This window comes from Pieris napi, chromosome 10 (genome assembly GCF_905475465.1).
Source record: "Pieris napi chromosome 10, ilPieNapi1.2, whole genome shotgun sequence".
Lineage (NCBI taxonomy): Eukaryota > Metazoa > Arthropoda > Insecta > Lepidoptera > Pieridae > Pieris > Pieris napi.
This window is the reverse complement of record NC_062243.1, coordinates 1,904,704-1,926,652: the sequence shown is the minus strand read 5'-3', so window position 1 is coordinate 1,926,652 and position 21,949 is coordinate 1,904,704. Positions and strand designations below refer to the sequence as shown.

The 21,949-nt window shown below is 33.6% G+C and overlaps 1 protein-coding gene across 1 annotated transcript in view; it reads right to left on the bottom strand.

The window, feature by feature from the left end:
* Positions 1–21,949, bottom strand: part of LOC125052902 (V-type proton ATPase 116 kDa subunit a 1-like) — a 44,859-nt gene that overhangs the window by 10,373 nt on the left and 12,537 nt on the right. The window contains exons 3-10 of the mRNA XM_047653973.1: positions 12,279–12,446; positions 11,596–11,922; positions 7,223–7,399; positions 4,179–4,391; positions 3,253–3,403; positions 1,643–2,016; positions 962–1,071; positions 19–146 (exon numbers count right to left, since the gene is read on the bottom strand). Of these exons, the coding sequence (XP_047509929.1) occupies positions 19–146; positions 962–1,071; positions 1,643–2,016; positions 3,253–3,403; positions 4,179–4,391; positions 7,223–7,399; positions 11,596–11,922; positions 12,279–12,446 (1,648 nt within the window). The remainder of the gene's footprint in view (positions 1–18; positions 147–961; positions 1,072–1,642; positions 2,017–3,252; positions 3,404–4,178; positions 4,392–7,222; positions 7,400–11,595; positions 11,923–12,278; positions 12,447–21,949) is intronic.

Genomic DNA, 21,949 nt, shown 5'->3' with positions numbered 1-21,949 from the left:
AAAAATAAAATTATTTACCTTCAGCCACAGTGGAGTACATGATCCATTTCATGAACATCATGATGCATAGGTACCAGAAGAGAAGAAGCAAGAATAGAATTTGGGGAATGTACTGGAGGAATATCATGTACGGCCTCGAGAAGTATCTGTAATTTAATAAATATTTTTAGTTAGACGTGAAATTAGTATGGGTTTGGGTTTCCTAGCATAGAGTGCAGGACATACAAAGAGTATATTACAAACTAATTAACTGTCTTCATTAAAATTTAAAGAAAAAACTTAACCGGATTAAAGTTATGTATTATTATAAATTTACAATTATTTAACATAAAAATTAATTAAAAAATTAATTTAAATTATTATTCAAATAATGCTTTAAGGTTTGAATATGTTAAGATTAGACTACATTTACGTTAACATATAACTTCATATATTGGGAAAACTGTTTTGTTTGAATCATAAATTTACACAATTAATATCGCTATTTCTCTTTTCCTGTGTTCATTTCATCCAATATAAGAAATTAAATTCAAAGTTATATAATATGGAGTTCCGACTCGAGATAAGCGAACATACGATTGGCCATGGATAAAACATTATTTTTGTAGATATTGATACGTTCTACACTGTACAACATTTTTTTAATTCTATCGTCAATACTCAATAGTTTTCACAGCGCACGCGATGACAGACTTTTTATGGATAATTTTTTGACACCTTGGGTTATATTATTGCATTTTTATTAGAGATCCCTATTTTTCTTGAAAATGTAATATAGTCTATGTCAGTCAGAGATGCAGCTTTCTAATGGTTAAAGAATTTTTGAAATCAGTCCAGTAGTTTTTGTGTGAAAACATTAAAAGCATACATACAAAAACACAAATGTTTTCTCTTTATAAAATTAGTATAGATAAGGTTAAAAATAGTAATTAGGTTATAATTTCTATGTAACAATAATTACTTGAAGTTTACCACACTCAATGTCACACCAAATGCCATGTGGATCACACCGAATATTATTGAGAGCTTCATTTTGAACGAATTCAAGAATATTATGTTGTTTGATGCGAACTGAAAAAAAAAAATGTTTCTTGCATGTCGGAAAAAAATTCTTTACTCTAAGTCCGATTTTTGTAGAAATAATTCCATAATTACAATTAATAGTAAATATATTACTCGTATAGTAAATATATTACTCGTATAGAGCTTTACACTTGTTATTTGAGAATTTTTTCGTAATAAACGTAATAACTTTATGACACTTTGTATACTATGTGACTACCGTACTTACCATGTGCATCAATGGTTTACAAAAGAGTGGAAAACAATTGTGGAACAAAATTATTTTCGATTATCGAATAACAACACTATATTTATCTATAAATAATGTAGTATTGTTATATGGTATGAAAGTACCGACTGCAGCGCCATCTGGCTGATTTGTGAATCTAACCATCCAGGGCGCCACCCAAACGCATACAAAAAAATTATTCAAATCGGTCCAGCCGTCCAGAGGAGTTCAGTGACATACACACGTACAGTAGAATTATATAATATAAAGATAATTATTAATTCAAAATAAATAATCGTGATTATTATTATAATAAGGACGTTTTATATAATTTTTTAACAGAAATTGTACCTGCCAAGCTGGATCGATCCCCAAAGGATATGGTGTCTGCGTATATGCAACAGCTGGGTCCAGATCCAACATCTTATGTTTAGCCAAAGTCTGATTATCGTACACGTTCATCCAACTACTCCCAAATATATTAAGGGATTTCGAGAAAATATCGTTATATATCAACCCCGTATACATTGAGAATATTCCCATTAACAATATAATGTATCTCCCGCCAAAGAAAATGTTCCATATTTCGTTATCTGACTTCTTTTTTGATAAGGATTTTTCGAAGATTATGATAATTGCGGCAAAAATTGTCATGATAAGGCCGTGTCCCATATCGCCGAACATCACAGCGAAGAGAAATGGGAATGTTATAATTGTGTATAAAGCTGAAAAAATAAACATTTTGTAGTCTTCAGAAAATATTAAATTTAAACGATTTAAGACTCTTTGTCTGAAATAAAAATAACGATGACCCTTCATCTACGCCAGGGAATTTGGGAATCTTTCGCTGATAACGAATCGCCTATCTAAATATTGTAAAAAAAATCCCAACATACCATAGACGTTTTAAATATAAACAATATTGGTCACATATTTTCTTTGTACGATATAATGCTACATGACATCAACTCATATAAAATCAATTGTCTAATTAGACTTTCATGTTCCTCTGTATTCCATGTATTGCTCTCTCTGACTCGTGCTTTGTTTAACGTTCTTCACATCAACACTAACTATGCAAAATACTCAGTTTTCTACCGCGCACTTCGATTTGTTTAAGCTTCAATATCCAATGTTTAAAAGGGGTATTATCCATAGCGTTAAATAATGCGTCAAGAGCACACCCCACATACACACCCTCACTTTCACACCACACAACACAGCCGAATTGGGTATTACTTAAGTAATACCTAAAAGTCTTTAAGAATTTGACTGATTATTTCCTTTTTAAGTTTCTTATAAATACCATTTTTGGCTATACATATATTTGGCTATATATATATTATGTATGTATATTGTATAAACAGCCAGCCATGGAAAGAAGCATGCTGGGTTTAAAAATCAAAGACAGAGTCAGGATCGTAGACATGAGAACAAGAACAAAACTCATAGACATTCTTACGCGGCTAGACGTCCAAAAATGGAGATGGGCTGGATATTTGCTACACCACCCCATTAACAAATGGAGCAAACAAGTCACTCTCTGGCAACCAAGAGACGGCAAAAGAGGTAGGGGTCGTCAAGTCAGGAGATGGGAAGATGACTTGAAACTGGCAGCGGGAACATTCTGGTTGAGAGTAGCAAGGGACAGGATCCACTGGAAGGAATTGGAGGAGGCTTATGCCAAAAGACACACCGAACTTAGGGATCTCTTGTAACCCTAGGTTTAGGAATAAAAGGCTATTATTATTATTATATATGTATGTATAATTTAAGTATGAAATTAATAAATAAGAAATACAATACCCAACCCTGTAGCATTGGAATTCTAATGAGAACGATTAAAACTTGCTAGGAGAGTTGAAAGAACAAATCGTAAGGAGGCGTGTGCGAATGAACACCCATGCTAAGTTGTTTCGGGATTCTATATAAGTATATTAGTTTTATTAAGGATTTTTTACCTGGATTAACTTCTCTATAGCTAGCAATTCCATAGGAATCAATGAGGTTCTGAAATCCGCGCGTGAATTTGTTGGTCCTGTTAAAAGTGGGCGGGGTTTCGAGACTGCGTACCCGGTTCAAAATCGACGGAATTGGACTACCGCTTACTTTCTGAAATCCAAGTCAAAGTCTTAGTTTACAGATTGTTTTTTTTGTTTTTTTTATTTATTTCAGGCTCCCATTGTTATTAATGCTCTAAAGTAGGCAAAAAAATCGTTTCAATGAATTAAACTATCAAGATTCACTATCAATTTTACTTTTGATCCTGGATTCGATTCTTATTCTTATTAATCTAATAATTAATTAGAATTGCAAGAAGTACAATTTATTAACACCAATAAACATGTTGTCCTAAAATTGATCAATTTAAATTTAATAATCTATTAATCCATTGGTGTCAATCCACCACCTATATATTTGGCTAGAATGCCAAATTCTATAAATATATGTATATATATTCATAAATTCTCAGAATGCATTTATGTTTGATAACATTTATTTCATAGCGTAGGTCATCAGCCTACATCAGGTCAGTCATGTCGTCGATTTTTGTATTTGATACATGCCGGTTTCCTCACGATGTTTTCCTTCACAGTACGAGAGAGTTTACATACATAGGTAAACACAGCACACACAAGCGTACCAATTCTTAAAAGGCCGGCAAGGCACTGGCGAGCCCTCTGGCATTGAGAATATCCATGGGCAAAATAATATAATATAAAATATATTATAATAATTATAATATATATAATTATTATTATTATTATTATCTATTATTATTATATATATATATAATATATATTTATTTTTATTAATATCACTTAACATCAGGTGAGCCTCCTGCCCGTTTGCCCCCTGTGCTTTAAAAAAAAAACAATCTGCTCACCGCGCCATCATCCAAAGCCTTCTGCAAGAGTGGTAGATCCTGCTTCGGGACCCAGCATTCAGCTATTAGGCACTTCTTGATAATATCCATACTAAACATATTTAAGGTGTGGTATATTGCCTTCTCTTTCCTCACCGCTACCATCCAGGTACTGAGGTCTCTGGCTATGTTGGCTAGCACCAGTTTTCTATGCTGTTCAGTCTGTTCGAGGATCTGAAATTATTTTAAGCCTTTTTAGAACGCGATGAAAACACCTTACAAAATTAAATATTTTTTGTTTGATTTGTTGATCGCTAATAATCGGGAACTATTATTTAAATATACGAGAAATTATTATGATCAGTTGAAAAAATTATCGACAGTTTTTTTTATTGCTGGTTGGTAAATTTGTGCGACAGTAATAAAAAAACAATAGGCCAGTTATTTCGTCTTACAATCACTTTTTACGTCAGTACTAAAAATACGTAAGCAGACTGTAGTAACTAAATATGAAATCTTATCTAATTTAATAAAAAAAAAATTTCTTTGCTTTGCTCGCATTTTTAAGACGGATATTTATAAGAAATAACTAAACATCTTACTATTAATCAAGGATATATATCAACAGTCTTATAAAACGTTAACTAAACGCAATATTTGTTAGGGCCGCTCGTTTATCATCAGGTTTTCAGACTCTTGTCATTTAACGACAATAAAACGCATTTAACTCGAATTAATAACAGTTGTTAAAACCATTGTTATTTTTAACACCACTTAGCAGACAAAACTAAATTTTGAATTGTCATGACGGAAATGCCTATGGAAAATGTTTGCCTATGGCAAAGAACTCTGGTACAAGCACGCCACATAGGCAATCATATATGTATGTATATCGCTATTGTCTGTCACTTTCTAATATTTTAAGGAAAATTTCGCTTGAAAAACATAGAATAATATGAATTATTTCCCTTTGGAGTCAAGACTCTTGGGCCGTGGGGTTCAAATGGGCGCTGATTAAAGATTTAAGTTGGCGCCTGGTAGATAGTACCGGTGACCCCAGAGCTGGTGCTTTCCTCGCGACACCTTTGCTAATCGGGACACCGGTCTAGCTAAGCTAAAAAAAAGAAAGTTGATAAGACAACAAATACATTATGTCAAAAAATAAAAATTTACCTTCCCGGAACCCTTCCACTAACACTTGAACTTTATGATATGGTATTAAAGTTCAAATTGACTTTTAAGTATTATTACGAATATTATGTATGAGAATATAGAAAAGTGTTGTTTTTAGACTTTTTCACTCATTTTTTTTTAATTTTTCTCTCCGTAAGAACCATCCTCGTACTTCAAAGAATATAATAAAAAAAGAATTGGCCAAATCTATAATAAGTTTTCATGTTATGTCGTGACAACGGAAAACGGGTTTCATTTTTATATATATAGATGTGAATGCTGAACGATGCTACCAAACCAAGAATTGACATTTGTCAAAGTAACAACCTTTTTCTGACAGGTCAGATATAAACCATAAAATGTAATAAAACTTTTTACACCACCTTAATTAATATTAAGATTGAATTTTAAATTAAACATGTTGATACAGTATAATTTATCCTATGAGAAAACAATCTCTGAGTTAATTTAATTTTAACGTGTATTTCTTGGCATCTTGACACAATTTCTTGATATTGCGGCCAGTACCGTGAACTGTAAGATTATCACTTACATAATCTAATACAATGTACAATTACACGTATAATTGAATAACACAGCCCTGTTGCTATCAATACGAAGCAGTATTTAATACGATTATGTATTAGCTAAGCTGGATTTTCCAATAAATCTTTACCTTTTTATGTATGGTAATACGTAGTGCCGATTTGTAATATCAATATCACAGGCACTGAAGCCTCGAGGTCGGGTGGTACACTCAATATATGGACTCAATATACTCAAAGTAGGGATTGTCTCGGTAATAATTATATTTATTGTATATTCTAATAATTACCTGCATAATTCACCAATGTTCAGGGGTTTTATCTAACTATAACACTAATTATGAGTAGGTATATTGATATTTTCCACCTTACCAAAGAGTATGTGAGGAAATATTTGAAGAGGCGGGAAGACTTTGATTTTAACGCTCTGGTTTTTTCTTTGAATTATTTAGTACTATTTGATGTTTTAAATGTTAAATTTCAGTTTTCTTTAGTTTTTTGTTATATATTTTTGTCTATTAATGTACTTACTTGTTTTCTGTTTCATATATACGTATATTGTTTATCTATGTAATCTTTTTTGGCTTTTTACGTTGTCTAAGTGTTTTGTTTTATAATATTATGTTAGCTATAAGATTACTAATAAATAAATACATATTTAAAAATAAAAAAAATAATAATTTCGCACTTATGCAACATTAATTTCGTATGCTTTATGCGGTACCTGCAGTACGCTTTCATTTGTATCTTTCGTCAATTAACTAAATTATCACATCACCCATTTCTTGACTGCAATATGATTTAACGATATTTCTACTGATTAACAGCTCAGACAAATAAAAACACGCAAGTTAGTCTAGGTACTGAAATTGTATTGGTGATTTGGCGTTAAAGATAAACACGTCAAATTAATACCTCGATAGAACCTCATTATATATATTATTTATAAAACACAATAAATTTGAGATGTTTTGTTAAATTAATAAAGTAAATGAAAAATAAATCAGTGGCGCTACAACCCTAATTGGGTCTAGGCCTCAAATTTCTGAATCTATTTCAAGATCATTTGTAAATCTAATAGGCAAGTAGGTGATCAGCCTCCTGTCACGATGTTTTCCTTCACCGGTCGAGCGAATGTTAAATGCCCACATAGAAAGAAAGTCCATTGGTGCACAGCCAGGGATAGAACCTACGACTAACACTGCTCTTTTTCTTCTCTTCTTTGTTAAATTAATAAACAATTCAAAAAGTTTCCAAATCGGAAATGTCAAATGTTATAAAAATGTATTACGTACATAAATACGTGTTAAATTTTTAAGCGTCTATTTTACTATTTAAATTCCATACCATTTCCAAATCCTTAATTCTGCTTTCGACTCCACCTAACATGTCCTGTTGGTCCTTATAAGTAGCCGGACACGGGTAGAGAGTAGCTTGAAACCCAGTGCACACTTTCTTAACTCGGAACTTTATTTGCTCTCCATGGAAAAATACTACAAAAACTGTCTTTTGTAGTTCGTGACCCTGGAAGAAACTAGCTATTAAATAATTTTTACGTGTTAGATTAATAATTATTGTTACGCAAGAAGCACTTGCTCATGAGCAACAACGACCGAAAAAAAAATCAGTGGCGCTACAACCTTCTTAGATCTGGGCCTCAGATTGTTATACCTGTTTAATGATAATTTGTCAATCTAATAGGCAAGTAGGTGATCAGCCTCCTATGCCTGTTGCTGTCGACTTTTTGGGTCAAAGCAAGAGTGAATGTTAAATGTGCACATAGATAGAAAGTCCGTTGGTGCACAGCCGGGATCGAACCTACGACTCTCAGGGATGAGAGTCGCACGCTGGAGCCACTAGACCAACACTGATTGAACAAGGAACCAAGCAATAAATAATCATGTGTCATCTGCTAACCCACGGCTAGCGTAGTTATTATTTAGACATATAACAAAGTTTATAACACATTGAACACAACTTATCCGGAGCTGGATATATTCGGTAGTGGGCTGATCGGTTTTAGAGAAAGCATTGTGGGGTGCCTTTCTCGAACCTAATTCGCTGTTCTGCTGATAATTTTTCATTTTTTTCTGCCTTAAGTGCCAACAAATTTCTATAGTTTTATTTTATTTTATTGTGTGCTTGTATTATCTTGTACATGTTTTAATTTTAAACTTTTGTGAAACTTATTTTTACTTTAATTGTCACACATTTTAGATGTAAGATTTTGCAAAATAATAAGTAGATTTAGTACTGTGTGTGATGTCGTAAGCTTAATAACTAAATAAATAATAAATAACTTTTACTAAAATAACATGAGTCCTGTAACTTCTAACTAATAATTTGTATTCCATTGTACGAGCCAAGGCTGTACAATGTACATTTTGCTCACTCAGGTTTGCTTGGTTTCCTAAATCATCGGAGTTACCACCCGAGTGTATAGCCAAACGCAGGCACTCTCTCCAACATTGCATTCATTCGCTTCACAGCAATTAACTAATTCATGGGAGTTACGACCCGAGAGTATAGCCGTAGACACTCTCTTCAACTGTTAGATTGCATTCATTTGTTACAAAGCAATTAACATTTAATTATTTCGCTTATATTATATTTATGCGATGGTTAATAAAGAGAAAACTAAAACGAAGGAACATAATATTGGAAAACTTTCAGAAGACTGAATTACTTTATTTGCGTCTGTTGAGGTCCATATTTTTAAACCTCAAGCTTTAGCAGAAGCCGCCCTAGTCCCAACGGCAACCACTAAACGACTCTGTTATGCGTAGGTAATCAAATCTATCTAATCTAAGCTCATCTGATCTAATAAAAAAAAAATAATAATAATCTAAGTTTATTATAGTCACCTTTATTAAATTTCTGAATCATCGAATTAATAATAAACAATATATACAGCATTTTGTATTCAAATGTTAACAGGAAAATCATATTTTAATTAGTCTTTGTTCACATGACAAGTGACGTGACTCAAATTTTTCACCCTAATAGTTTTTATAAAAGCTCTTATGTTAACTGGAAAATCAATAAAGGACAATGACCTCACCGAAGCACGCGTGTACTGTATTGCAGATATTTTTATATTTAAACAGCTGTATAGTTTTACAATTCTAACATCATTCTACATATATTACTTTACGGTGTAACTGTATATTATACTTCAACATTTTAATGCATTTCTTTATAACGGTCGCTGCCCCATCGGTCAAAGTATCCATATGGGACCTAAAGACCTTAGGGTAGGTAGACCTTGGTACTAGACACTGCTACATAATTAAATATTGTTTTATTATTACCACAAAGTAAGGGAAATTAATAGTTACAACTGACCTTTAAATTCAAAATTAAATTATACTTTTCGAACTGGTACGATAGACATATGCGCTCACAAAATAAGCAAAATATATATATACGCGATAGAAGCCCTAATCAAAATGCTCATGCAAAATTGGTGTCAAAACATATTACCTATCAACATAGTTTTATGCATGTCATGTTGTCTTAACGAATTATCTTACATCGAACAAACATTTTCAATATGCATTCAAAATTTTTTGTAAATACATGTTTCTCTACGAAGACATCGTGAAACATTACTATCTAGCCTAACTTAAGGGTAATAAGTAATGAATTTTTCCAATTTGCTGAAAAGGATATTTAACATAAGAAAGTGTACTAAACACTACTTACAGTCTCTGTTAAACGGAACACACTCTGTTCTTGTGTTCTATTTTTTTACTTAGGTACTGTTTTTTTTTTTAAAGACAATTGCTAAGCTGGTGAAGCTTGTGTTATGGGTACTAGGCAATGGATATACATACATATTATAGATAGATAGACATATAAATACATATTTAAACACCCAAGACCTAAGCACAACACCAAATGCTCATCACATCCATGTTCGTCTCAGCCGGGGATCGAACCCGGGACCCATGGATTCGCAGTCAGGGGTACTAACCACTAGACCAATGAAAGTTTAGCACTTAAGACTAACGTGCACTAACACTAATTCACTAGTTCAAATGGTTTTGACCTTCTCAGTCTTCTTCTCACTAGGCCCGTGGTGTCAAGACACAACATATAACGATTAAACCTTTTAAAAAACCAGTCCATTTGCGCTAAACAGTTTAGTTTACTAACTCTCTTACCTCTTTTTTCTATCAATTTTTTTTACGCTGTTATGAAAAGAGATTTATTTAATTTAATTGTCATTAAAATATTAAAAGTGTCGAAAATTAATACAAATTTTATATTTTTTAAATTTATTTCTTCGATAATAAAAACACGTGACATTTTAATTTACAATTCGTCATTTGAGAATTCATAATTATTTTGCGTAAAATATAAAATACTAATATTCATAAATACTCTTTACGAAATTTTAATTTTAGAAATTTCTATAAGGTTATTCACCCTTCTCATTCTCTCTCAATCGGTCTCTCCCTTTTCTTCGATAAAAACGCTGCACATCTTCGTGACGCTTATATTATTATTATTCATCCGTAAAAATTTTACTCTCATGCGCCTAAAGAAGTTTCATTTCAAAAACTTTTCCTTTAATAACAACAATAAAAAGATAGCAGGAAGAAAAGAATCATTCGATTTAAAACGTCTCTGACTGCACTGCAATGGAATAATTTAATGACTCTCCAATTAATTTTCACATGACTAAGCTTATGTGCTTACTAGTTGGTTAATTAGTACATTAATCTTCAGTTTGATGTACTATTCGACGCTGCAACCTGCGCAGATATTATGCAGAAGGGGTGATCGTTACGATTTATTATTATGATCTCAGTACTGTATTAAGTTTTTATTCAAATTGTAAATAATCGCAGGTCCTAGGTAAATGACTTGAACGCTATGATAGAAATTAATTCCCTCAACCATAAAAAATAAATATGTAAATACGCCGTTTTTACAGTCTCTTTTCACTACAACATAGACACAATTTGACATTAAGAGTACTTTAGTTCAAAAAACATGTGTGTACTTAAGTACACGCGTTAGAAGTTATACTTCTTTGGTTCCTTGGTCTCTTCTTTTTCTACGTTTGTAGAAAAAACGACACTAACAATATGAAAAAGGTATTTAATACATTGAAAGTTTTATTATGACGCATTATCTAGTTAAATAAAGTTTATTTAAATATCACAAAATATTATTTCTATATAATTAAAGAAATGGGCATTTTTTATTTTAAAATGTTGACTATATATTTTTAAAATTATTTAGGGTGTCGGTTTTTTGTGACGATGTGCGCGCATCGTAAAAATTTACTCTCATCACTTTTCCCTAACGCGCCAAAATAAGTATAACTTCAAAAATGCAATCTTTTAGTTTATATTATATGAATACGGCGGTAAATGTAACAACAATTTTTCTCAATTTCGCGGTCATTTGGAAGTTTCTTATGGCAGTTTTGAATGACCCACTAAAGTATTTCCGAACCAATTCGACTTAGGATCATTCAAGATAAGAGCGAAGCAATTCTTAAAAGGCCAGCAACGCACTTGCGAGCCTTCTGGCAGTGTGAGTGTCCATGGGTGGCGGGCGGTATCACTTAAAATCAGATGAGCCGCCTGCCTGTTTGCCTCCTATTATAAAAAACTTATAAATATTATCTACGAGTTTCCTCATACGACACAGTCGGTCCTACCTGCTGAGAATTCTGTTGCTACTTAGTATACTATAGAACTCACCGTCACAGGGTCCTTTAACGGCTCGTCAATTTGCGCTTGCTTAAAGAAAATGTTGCCATGTGAAATCCTCCAGAGCATTCTCTCAAAGGATGCAACTCTCGGTGTCGCCACGACACCAGCTATGAACCCCAAATGTCCCCCCACTCCCTCGTTATTGTAAACTTGTACTGAGGCAGAAATTTTTCTATGAGCACTGTGGTCTTGGAAAAATGTTTGAGTTTTCTCGATAAGGATTTTCAGTTCGATCAAGGATAGATAGTCAGTTTTTAGGTTCTGTGCGTTTCTTGTTATTTCTTGTATCTCTGATTCTATGAAGTCAATTCTTTCCTGGAGAAAAAGATTTTATAGAATAAATACAATATCTAACCTATATGACACGTTAGACAAAATGTTTGTTAAGATAGACTAGAATGAGTCAAACAATTTTAAACTTCTATTCAGGAGGTCTATTACGAAAAAGAAAAAAACGAAGATGATACGATAGCTTACGAGTTATATAATCCTTTACCACTATGTAAATACAAGTAATTAAAATATGTAATTCTAATAATAATATTAATGGGCATTAATACAAAGGTCGTCATTCTTTCGTTCCGCTTTGGCGTTCGATTTTTGAATTTCGAACGATACAAATAATTGTAATTTGGGCTATGTCTATTGGACGTTATTTACCCTAATATTACCTCCAATATGTTAATCTCTCGAGGGCTCATAATCCTGGGCGCGGGTTTGGGCGGGGGCGGCGGCTCTGCTAACTCGCCGCTGACCCATCGCAGTTTCCGTTCCATCTCGCTACAACGACGCACTTCCGTTACATAGCGACGATGGAAATCATTCATGTGGGGGTTTAGCTGTGAAACATTTCGATATTAATAAATTGTAACCTCTAATCAACGTTACATATCTGACAATACTTTTTAACATGGTAATAGAACGAGAGGAAGTTCCAAAACAATGGCGCCAATCAAATATAGTATTGCTGTACAAAAAAGGCAACCCATTAGACATTGTGAACTACAGGCCAATCAGTTTGGTATCCGTAATATATAAATTGTTTTCATCAATAATACTAAGCAGAATATCAACAAAAATTGACAATAACCAACCAGTAGAGCAAGCAGGCTTCCGCCCAGGATATTCTACTATCGACCACATTCACACTATCGAACAAATCATCGAAAAATACAATGAATTTAACAAACCACTCTACATAGCATTTGTAGACTATTCGAAAGCGTTCGACAGTATAACGCATACATCCATATGGAAAGCGCTTAAAAATAATAAAGTAAATGAAAAATATATAAATATATTACAGAACATATACAGCAATAGTGTTGGTAGAATAAAGCTAGAAAACAAAGGCCGAGAAATTCGAATTGAAAGAGGTGTAAGACAGGGTGACCCACTTTCCCCAAAATTATTTATAGCAGTCCTCGAAGATGTATTCAAAGGTATAGAATGGAATAATAACGGCCTCTGGATACGAAACAAACATCTTACTCACCTTAGATTCGCAGACGACATAGCCGTCTTCAGTGACACCGCTACAAAATTAGAAAAAATGCTCCAAACATTAGACAGGGAAAGTCAAAAAGTCGGGCTTTACATGAGTACCACAAAAACAAGAATCTTATCCAACAGTGTGTGCCAGCCAATCAGAGTCGACAGTAAACCTATAGAATATGTTAACAACTATGTATATTTAGGAAAACAAGTATCTTTCGATAAGAACAGCAGTGAAAACGAAGTAGATAGAAGAATAAACGTGACTTGGAAGAAATACTGGACCCACAAGGAAATTCTGAAAGGAAACTACAGTCTACAACACAAGAAGATAATGATGGATTCAAATATTTTACCTTGTCTTACATACGCAAGTCAAACGTGGGTTTTCAGCAAGAAAACAACTAGAAAAATCCTGTCTTGCCAGCATGCAATGGAAAGAAGCATCCTAAAGTTAAGGAGAATAAACAAAATAAAAAATGTTGAAATCCGTAAAAAAACCAAACTTACAGATGCACTTGAACAAGCTCTAAGGCTAAAATGGAAATGGGCAGGTCATATTGCTAGAGCGCGGGATAAAAGATGGACACTAGAAATAACAAAATGGACTGGACCTACTGGAAAGAGACGTATAGGACGACCAAGGGAAAGATGGACAGATGACATTGTAGAACTAGCGGGGGAAAACTGGATGGATGTTGCGCAAAACAAAGAAAAATAGAAAATTATGGAGGAGGCTTTTACCCTAAAAGGGGCCATACAAAAACCAGATAAAAAAAAAAAAAAAAAAAATCTAACTTAAATTTTGTTAAAACTTACTAACTTAACTAATACTAATAAAATATTAAGGAATATAAACTAACAATTGTTGTATGTATGGATTAAATAAAGCTTTAATAATAATAATAACCTCTAATCAGGTATTCTGTACTTTATAAAAATTTAATCAGTGGCACTACAACCTTTTTAGGTCTGGGCCTCAGATAGGTGATCAGCCTCCTGTGCCTGGCACACGCCGTCGACTTTTTGGGTCTAAGACATGCCGGTTTCCACACAATGTTTTCCTTCACCGTTCGATCAAATGTTAAATGCGCATAGAAAACAATTCCGTTGGTGCACAGCCGGGAATCGAACCTACCACCTCAGGGATGTGAGTCGCACGGAGCCAGTAGGCTAGCCTACTCTGCTCTATTCTGTACTTAACCCAAAACAATTATTAGTTCAAACTAACAGATCTGGGTAATACGGCATATTACAGTTATTATTAGTAATATATCATTTAGACACATTAGTCCATGACAATATATGTAGTATAGATTATTGGATATTGTCTGGAGTTGTCTCATCGTACAGGAATGTTAAGATGCTATTGAGGAATTAGCAAGCGCCTGGTGGTACTATATATGCATAGAGCAAGGACCACCAGCATTTAGCCTGTTATATTTTTTTTACAGAAAGCCGTCGTTATTTAATACCTTGTTCCACTAGTGTTAATATAAAATATAGGACAGGTCACAGGAATTCTAACAACCCAATCCTTCTAAGTGCGGACATAATCTAGTTTAAGCGTGGGTATACCAGTAAATGTATTTCCTGGATACGCCTTTTCAAAGCGTAGTTCATTTAACATAAATAACATGCAATATTACATAGAAATAACAAATGAATTATGTATGAAACGCGCTCCGTGGTCGTATTATGAACTAAACGTCACGAACGTGTATAGTTCGAATAGAATTCGTTTAGTATAAACTATACAAATTAATGGAAAAACATGAGTTCAATCTTTCAATTATTACTGTACCTATGTATGGAAGTTATAGGCTTAACGGCATAAGAAATAATATTAAATATATTCATCATCGGACGTCGAGGCAGAATACACAATACCATCCATATCACCTCGACGTCCGTCGTTCCACAACTGAGCGTTTTTTAAGTCAGTTTTAGCCGCGCACCACCACTATGTGGAACCGGCTGCCCACTGAATCATTTCCCAACCAATTAGGGTCATTCACGAGCGTACTATTAAAAGGCTGGCAACGCACTCGCGAGCCCTCTGGAGACATTGAGTGGCCATGGGCGGCGGTATAACTACGCATTAGGTGAGCCTCCTGTCCGTTTGTTCTATATAAAAACATAAAAAAATATATACACATGGGTAAAACATAATATATCGCTTGCATCATCCGTAAATTTAAAAAAAAAACATAAATACTATCATAGAGAGTAGTACCAATATTCCCTAATAAATATTACGAGAAGTTACTGAACAACATATTGAATGGAATATTCACTATTTGTTAGGGTTGTCACAACCGTATACATATTAAGATATATTGCAACTGATTGTTTTAATCAGTCAACAAGCATGTTTTAATATGTTATAAAAGTTATAGTCTTTCCCGAAAGTGATACATAAGAAAGCTATATCTCACATGTCATGCGAGTATGCAAAAGCAAATAGGCAACAAAATTTCTTTAAAAATAATATTAATCACTAAATCAACCGCTATTTCTGGTACAGAAATCGCTGCGCCTGACTTTGTAGTATCCTTGTATATAAAATTTCGATATTTCGTTAAAGGTGCCAGCTGAGCCCTAGTAATACTAAGGCTAGAAGCCTAATGCTGTTTTGACAACATTGAAATATGGTATCAAACGATATCAAAAGGTAGCGGAGTCCAATTTGGATTCGAACCGCTAGAGAACGTTAAGATTGGAAAAATTCAAAGGAGCCTTTATCGAAGGACAAGCTGTAAATAGACAAGTATACATAGGGACTAAATATTATATTACTTTATATAAGGCATATTCACTTTATATTCATATATATTACAGCTGACCGTGTAGTGTGTAGACTATTATTTAATATGTGTATATAATCTAAATCATTGTTAAGTATTATGTATGTCGTACTCTCTAAGACACAGAGTTCAATAAAAATATTAGTTGGATACTTAGTGTACTTTTATTATTTCCCATTATCATTCCAATTTTCCAAGTATAAAATTAAGATTGATTAAGCGATTTGTATAATATTCCAAAATTTGTATAATATGCCCTTAATGGAATATTATTCCAAAATTTAGTTAAATGTCTAATATATGTCTAAAATATAATTTAAACAGCATTTAAAGGCTTCGTATTGTATATGTTCTTTAAGTGAGTGAGCTGAGTGGATCTACTGTCTTCTGCATTAGTTTTCATAATTTATAAGCGCGTGACAGCCATCTGTACTTGACATTTCGTAAAATTAATATTTGCCGGATTAGCTAGTAGCTAAATCTTATTTTAAATGGCTAGTGACAATCCTAGCGTCACGAGACCGCACCTTACGCCAGAAATAGCTCCCCAATTGGTCATTCGCAACATCCGAGCTCATCCGAAGATTTTATTGCTTAATTTACGCTTCTGTGGCTAACCTATTTTATGATTGTCACACATTACTACTGTTATAACGCACCGTAAACTACTATATGTATATAAATTCCAATAACTTTGTATTGTATTTAATATTACTCTTATGGTTCGTCGCTTAAATAAATATCGCCATACAGCAAGGAAATGCAGCATTACACGGTGCAGGTTACACGCAGGGACCAAACTATTTAAATTTCTTTGTTTAATTTCAATTTTTATTGTACAGCTCAGGTTAACATTCTCATTTATTGTTTTAATTACAGCTAGGTATAAAATAAAATGAGCTTTATTACATTCACAGCTTGAAATAAATTTTCTTGTCACATTAAATCTTTTATTTCATTTTTCCTTTTTGTACCAATGTACCATAGTGCCGAACGTTGTCAGCTTTTGTTAATAAAAAATGTACTAATTGAAATTTACCACGTACTATCAGCTGTTAATTGTTTAATTAAAGGTAATTTATTTATTTATTTGTTTATCAGAATCACTACAGCTGCTTATTATACAATATCTAAACAAATATATCCAAAAACATTCACATACACATTCAAACGTAAACATAAAATACAGTTAAAAAATTGTTACCTACTTATACAAAATATATATAACAAATTGTAATATTATCATTATAATTTATTAAATATAAAAGAGGAATAACAAAAACAATGATGTCTAATAAAGAATACCAGAGTTTTTTATATTTTTTAAGCTGTTTTTAGTTATAATAAATAGATATATTTGCTGGTAATTTCTGTTAAAATATGAAGGACGATACATGACTGAGTTACGTAAATAGTTTGTATTAGACCGAGGAATTTGAAAAAGTTGGGTGTGCCCTGTATTGTATGAAGAAGGGATCTGGAATAGTAAAAACGGCAATAAGTCTGTAAGTAAATGGTGTTAAAAATTCAATATTAATGATGAAGATTTAACAAAAAAAATTATTTTGTATCCTGAGAATCATATTTACTATCACTAATTCAACTTGCATAACAAAGGCAACTGAAATAGGCGAATATTAAACAGAAAATATAACAATGTATTTTCAAATGCTGAGAACGTGTCATAACAGTGGAGTAAAGTAAAACTTCTACAACTTGGAACCGCAAACTGGTAATGGTAATAAAGTGTTTATGAACTCTGCTACAGTAACAAAACGCGTAGTACTACAACTATAACCTTGTCACAAATCAATGAAAACAATAGAAAAATTCCATGAATTGCGCTTCAAATTGCTTCCGCATCCACCGTACTTTCTAGATTTGAGCCCCAGCGACTTGGCTTGATCTCAGACCTCAAGAAAATGCTCGCTGGACAGATTTTGCGCTGATGAACAGGCTTAATCGCCGAACTGAAGCCTATTTTGAGGTTAAAGACAATTCGTACTATACAAATGGTATCGAACTATGTTTATGTTGTATCGCTTAAAATAATCAAATCAAATTCTATCAAAAAACTATTGTTCTATGTTAGTCTACGATCTATTGTACATGTTTATGAGGACTTATCGAAATAATAGTCATGGAAAAACCTAAACCGAGGGACGATTACAATTTTTTCTCGTATTACGTGATACAATATCTACTTATATTCATTGCCGTTTCAATTAAACTCAATTAGTCTACTTGTCGCGGGCTATTATTGAGTAGGTGTAGCATGGGAACACATGAGCATATAGATACACTATAGCACTACGATATTTAAATGGTTAAACACTTATGTATTATATTTTTTTAGTGTCATCTGATGTTAAGTGATACCCGCCGCCCTTTGACACTCAGATTTCCAGAAGGCTATGGATTACCGGCCTTTTAAGACTTGGCGCTCTTTTCTTGAAGGACCCTAAGTCGAATTGGTTCGGAAATAATTCAGTGGGCAGCTGGTTCATAGTGGTGGTGTGCGGCAGAAACTTAAGAAACTCTCAGTTGTGGAACGACGGACGTCGAGGTGATACGGATGGTATTTTGTAATCTGCCTTGACGTCCAGTGATAAAACTGCTGCTGGTAAATGGTAAATGCAGTAGAAGATGCAGCGAGACCCCACATCTCTACGCAACGCGAAGATCAAGCCGCACGGTAAGTAACTGATCGTTGACGATTCGAATCGCTCTTTGTTGAATACAAACTGACAATCATAGAAGTATTACTTTTCTATTAAGAACAGTGATGAGGTTGTATCTGCACCTCGACTGTGCACTGTGGATATTTGTCATGTTCATTTGTAAATAACATTTATCTACGGTGAATGGTATGGGAGCCCAAGAGGGGATTTCGGGATTTACTAAAGCGCGGCAGATTAATATATAGGGGGATACCTTGTACCCGGTTAAGTACCTCCACAAAATATGAGGCCCATAAATAAGGCCGCCCGTGAAGGAGAAAGGATCAGATTAGTAAAAAAAAATTGACCATCAGACATTCCCGAGCGCGTCAGATTAAGGTAGGGTGAGTTAATTACATCCTAAAAAGTGTATATTAAGTATAGTATAGTAGTAATCTGACAATTTGAGAGTGACGGAAAAAAAGGGGAGGGCAACAAAGTTGTAAAAAAAACGTCATCTCGACATTCTCGACCGTAGCTAATTTTTTTTTTATTTTGAAGGAAATAATTCAAGAATAATGAAAAATATATAATCTGACGATTTCCCCAAGCCGAAATAACAAAAATTCGTCTATAAAGTTAAATGCGTGCAGCTGCGTGATGCCTACATTTCCTTAAACCGATCGGAATCTACTAAACGGCGTTCTAAATATTTCCCTCAAAATTACATTTCCTGTGAATTTGAACCGATTCGGACCGATAGATTTTGAGAAATTTTGAAAAATCTTAAAAAAATAAGAAATATTTTTTTTTAAAGTGGTTTCTTTATCGATCAACTTCAAAAACTAATCCGCCTTTGAGCTTAAAAAACCACGTCGATCGCCACTAAGCTGGTCAAAAGCGGTTGATTCGTTCGAGAGATATCGTGAACGAAAGAAACCCGAAAAAGTGTTTTTTCGGCATTACTCCGAAATTTGTGGTTCGATCAATTAAAATTGCAAAAATATGAGGATGATAAAACTGCGTCGACAGCCGCCAACCGCGTGAAAATTGCTTGATCCATTCAAAAGTTATTGCGGTTTGAAAATTCCAAAAATAGTGTTCTATGAAACTTCTATCATACTTTCGAGCTGGGAGAGCTCAAATGCATAGAAATGTTATTTCTTTGAACTCAGCGAGCTCAAAATATCAAATTTAAGCGCCCAGGAATGGAATTAGCGGGAAGTTGCAGGGATGGCCCTTTAGGTGAACCATTTTTAGATAATCGTCAGATTATGAGACAGTACGTTTAGAACATAAAGATGAACCACATATATCTTAATCTGACGCGCTTGAGTATTTCAAAATTGCGATTTTTTTTTTGCAAATTAGGAAAATGGCCGTGGGTTTGCGTCCCATCGAAATCGTCAGATTAGTGAATGAGAGCTTTTTTTTGGTGCACTAAACACTCCCTTAGAAAATCTGACGCGCTCGATAATTTTTATTTTTTTTTCATTTTCAACCCTTAAATACATCATTGCATCATGCAAACGATCAGATTAACATACGTAAATTATTAAAAATACGTAGGGCATTGATGCTATCAATATCTGACGTGCTCGAGGATGTCCATGTAACAGTTTTTTTTTTACATATTTAACAATCTATAGCCGCTTCCCCCACCGATGAAAAGGTATTTATCATATAACATTTTTTTCTTCTTATTATCTAAGCTTTGCATCCCAATAAGTCTCTACGACGCTCGAGTAAATCCCCATTTAGCATCGTGGGCTCCCCTACCAGAAGGAAGATATCGTAGGACATCGATTACATGTGCCAGACAGATACTTGCCTAAAAGAATAATGAACTAATGAGTAGGGATGTCAACCGGATCAAATTTAATGACGTGGAATAAGTGATACCTGTATTATCCATAATAATCATATTTTATTTTTATTTATTTTAACGAGATGTAGTCAGGTCAAAACCGAGGTACCGCTAATGGATTACTGTTCTTACAAGATCATTAATAATGTGATAACGATAAAATAAACACCTTTGAGAATTATAGCCTGTTCTTATTATGGCGTCTCAATATCGAGGAAGTTGTAACTTGTTTCTAACAATGACGTATACAACAGATTAAGCGTGTAATACTATGCAAAGGGATTATTTATAAAACGTACTGAGTTTTAATCTAAATTATGGTATTGTCTTTATTATAAGACTTTTATGAAAATCAAAAAAATATCTACTAAAATAATGAAACTTAGTGCAGTATTCAAATTATTTAAAATCAGTGGCGCTACAACCTTTTTAGGTCTGGGCCTCAGATTTCTGTATCATGATCATTTTTGAATAGGAAAATAGGTGATCAGCCTCCTGTCGGCACACGCCGTCGACTTTTGCAAGGCAAGCTGGTTTCCTCACGATGTTTTCCTTCACCGTTCGAGCGAATGTTAAATGCGCACATAGAAAGATAGTCCATTGGTGCACAGCCAGGGATCAAACCTACTACGTCAGGGATGAGAGTCGCACGCTGGGGCCAATACTACCCGCTTCAAATTATTTAGAAACCCATAAAAATCACAGATTTTCAATTGTTTTATCTACCTTTTGAAACTCAGACAGTCCTCTCCATACCTTTTATCTGTGGTATATTATAGTCTCGCAATCATGCCATTATGTTGTCAGTTAGGCCAGGTAGCAGTAAATTTTATTTACGACCTAGCTCATGCATTTGTCCAAAGTCTTTATTAAGAAGGTCACAGATTTTCAATTGTTTTATTTGCTTCTTGCGCGCTAATCCCACATAGTCAGTTTTGCATTAGTTATCTGTTGCATGCTCGCTTTTATTCCAATTTATCGTCTGTTCAGTCACCTGTGTTATTAACAATAACCTATTAACAATGTCGTGTTATTTCGTGCTATTAGGGTCTCTGACAATATTAAAATTCTACCTTATCTGACGGCAATATGAAGCATATATGAAGGAGAGTTTAGTCGCTACGCTTTTATTCCTATTAAAAGATTTATGTGTTTTTGTGAATTTGTGTGTCACATTTTTGAAATGCGCTATATAACACCAATAATGCTCTTCCGAAATCTTTTAAATCGACTACAAAAATGGATATTATCAATTTGAGCTGTACACTTCTTAATAGTACTGAACTTTTATTTAATTAGCCTTTTTTTCTTCCAGAATAGAATATACGTTAATTGAAAACATACATTATAAACCAATATCGGTAATAAGCGTAATTATTCCTTTCCACTAGAAAATAGGCAACTTTCATTCCATTAGACTGCAAAATAATTAGTTATTGTAACTTTTATTACCTTATTTATTACCGTTTAATGGTACGGCAACGGTATTTTATTACGTTTTTGACATATTTTAA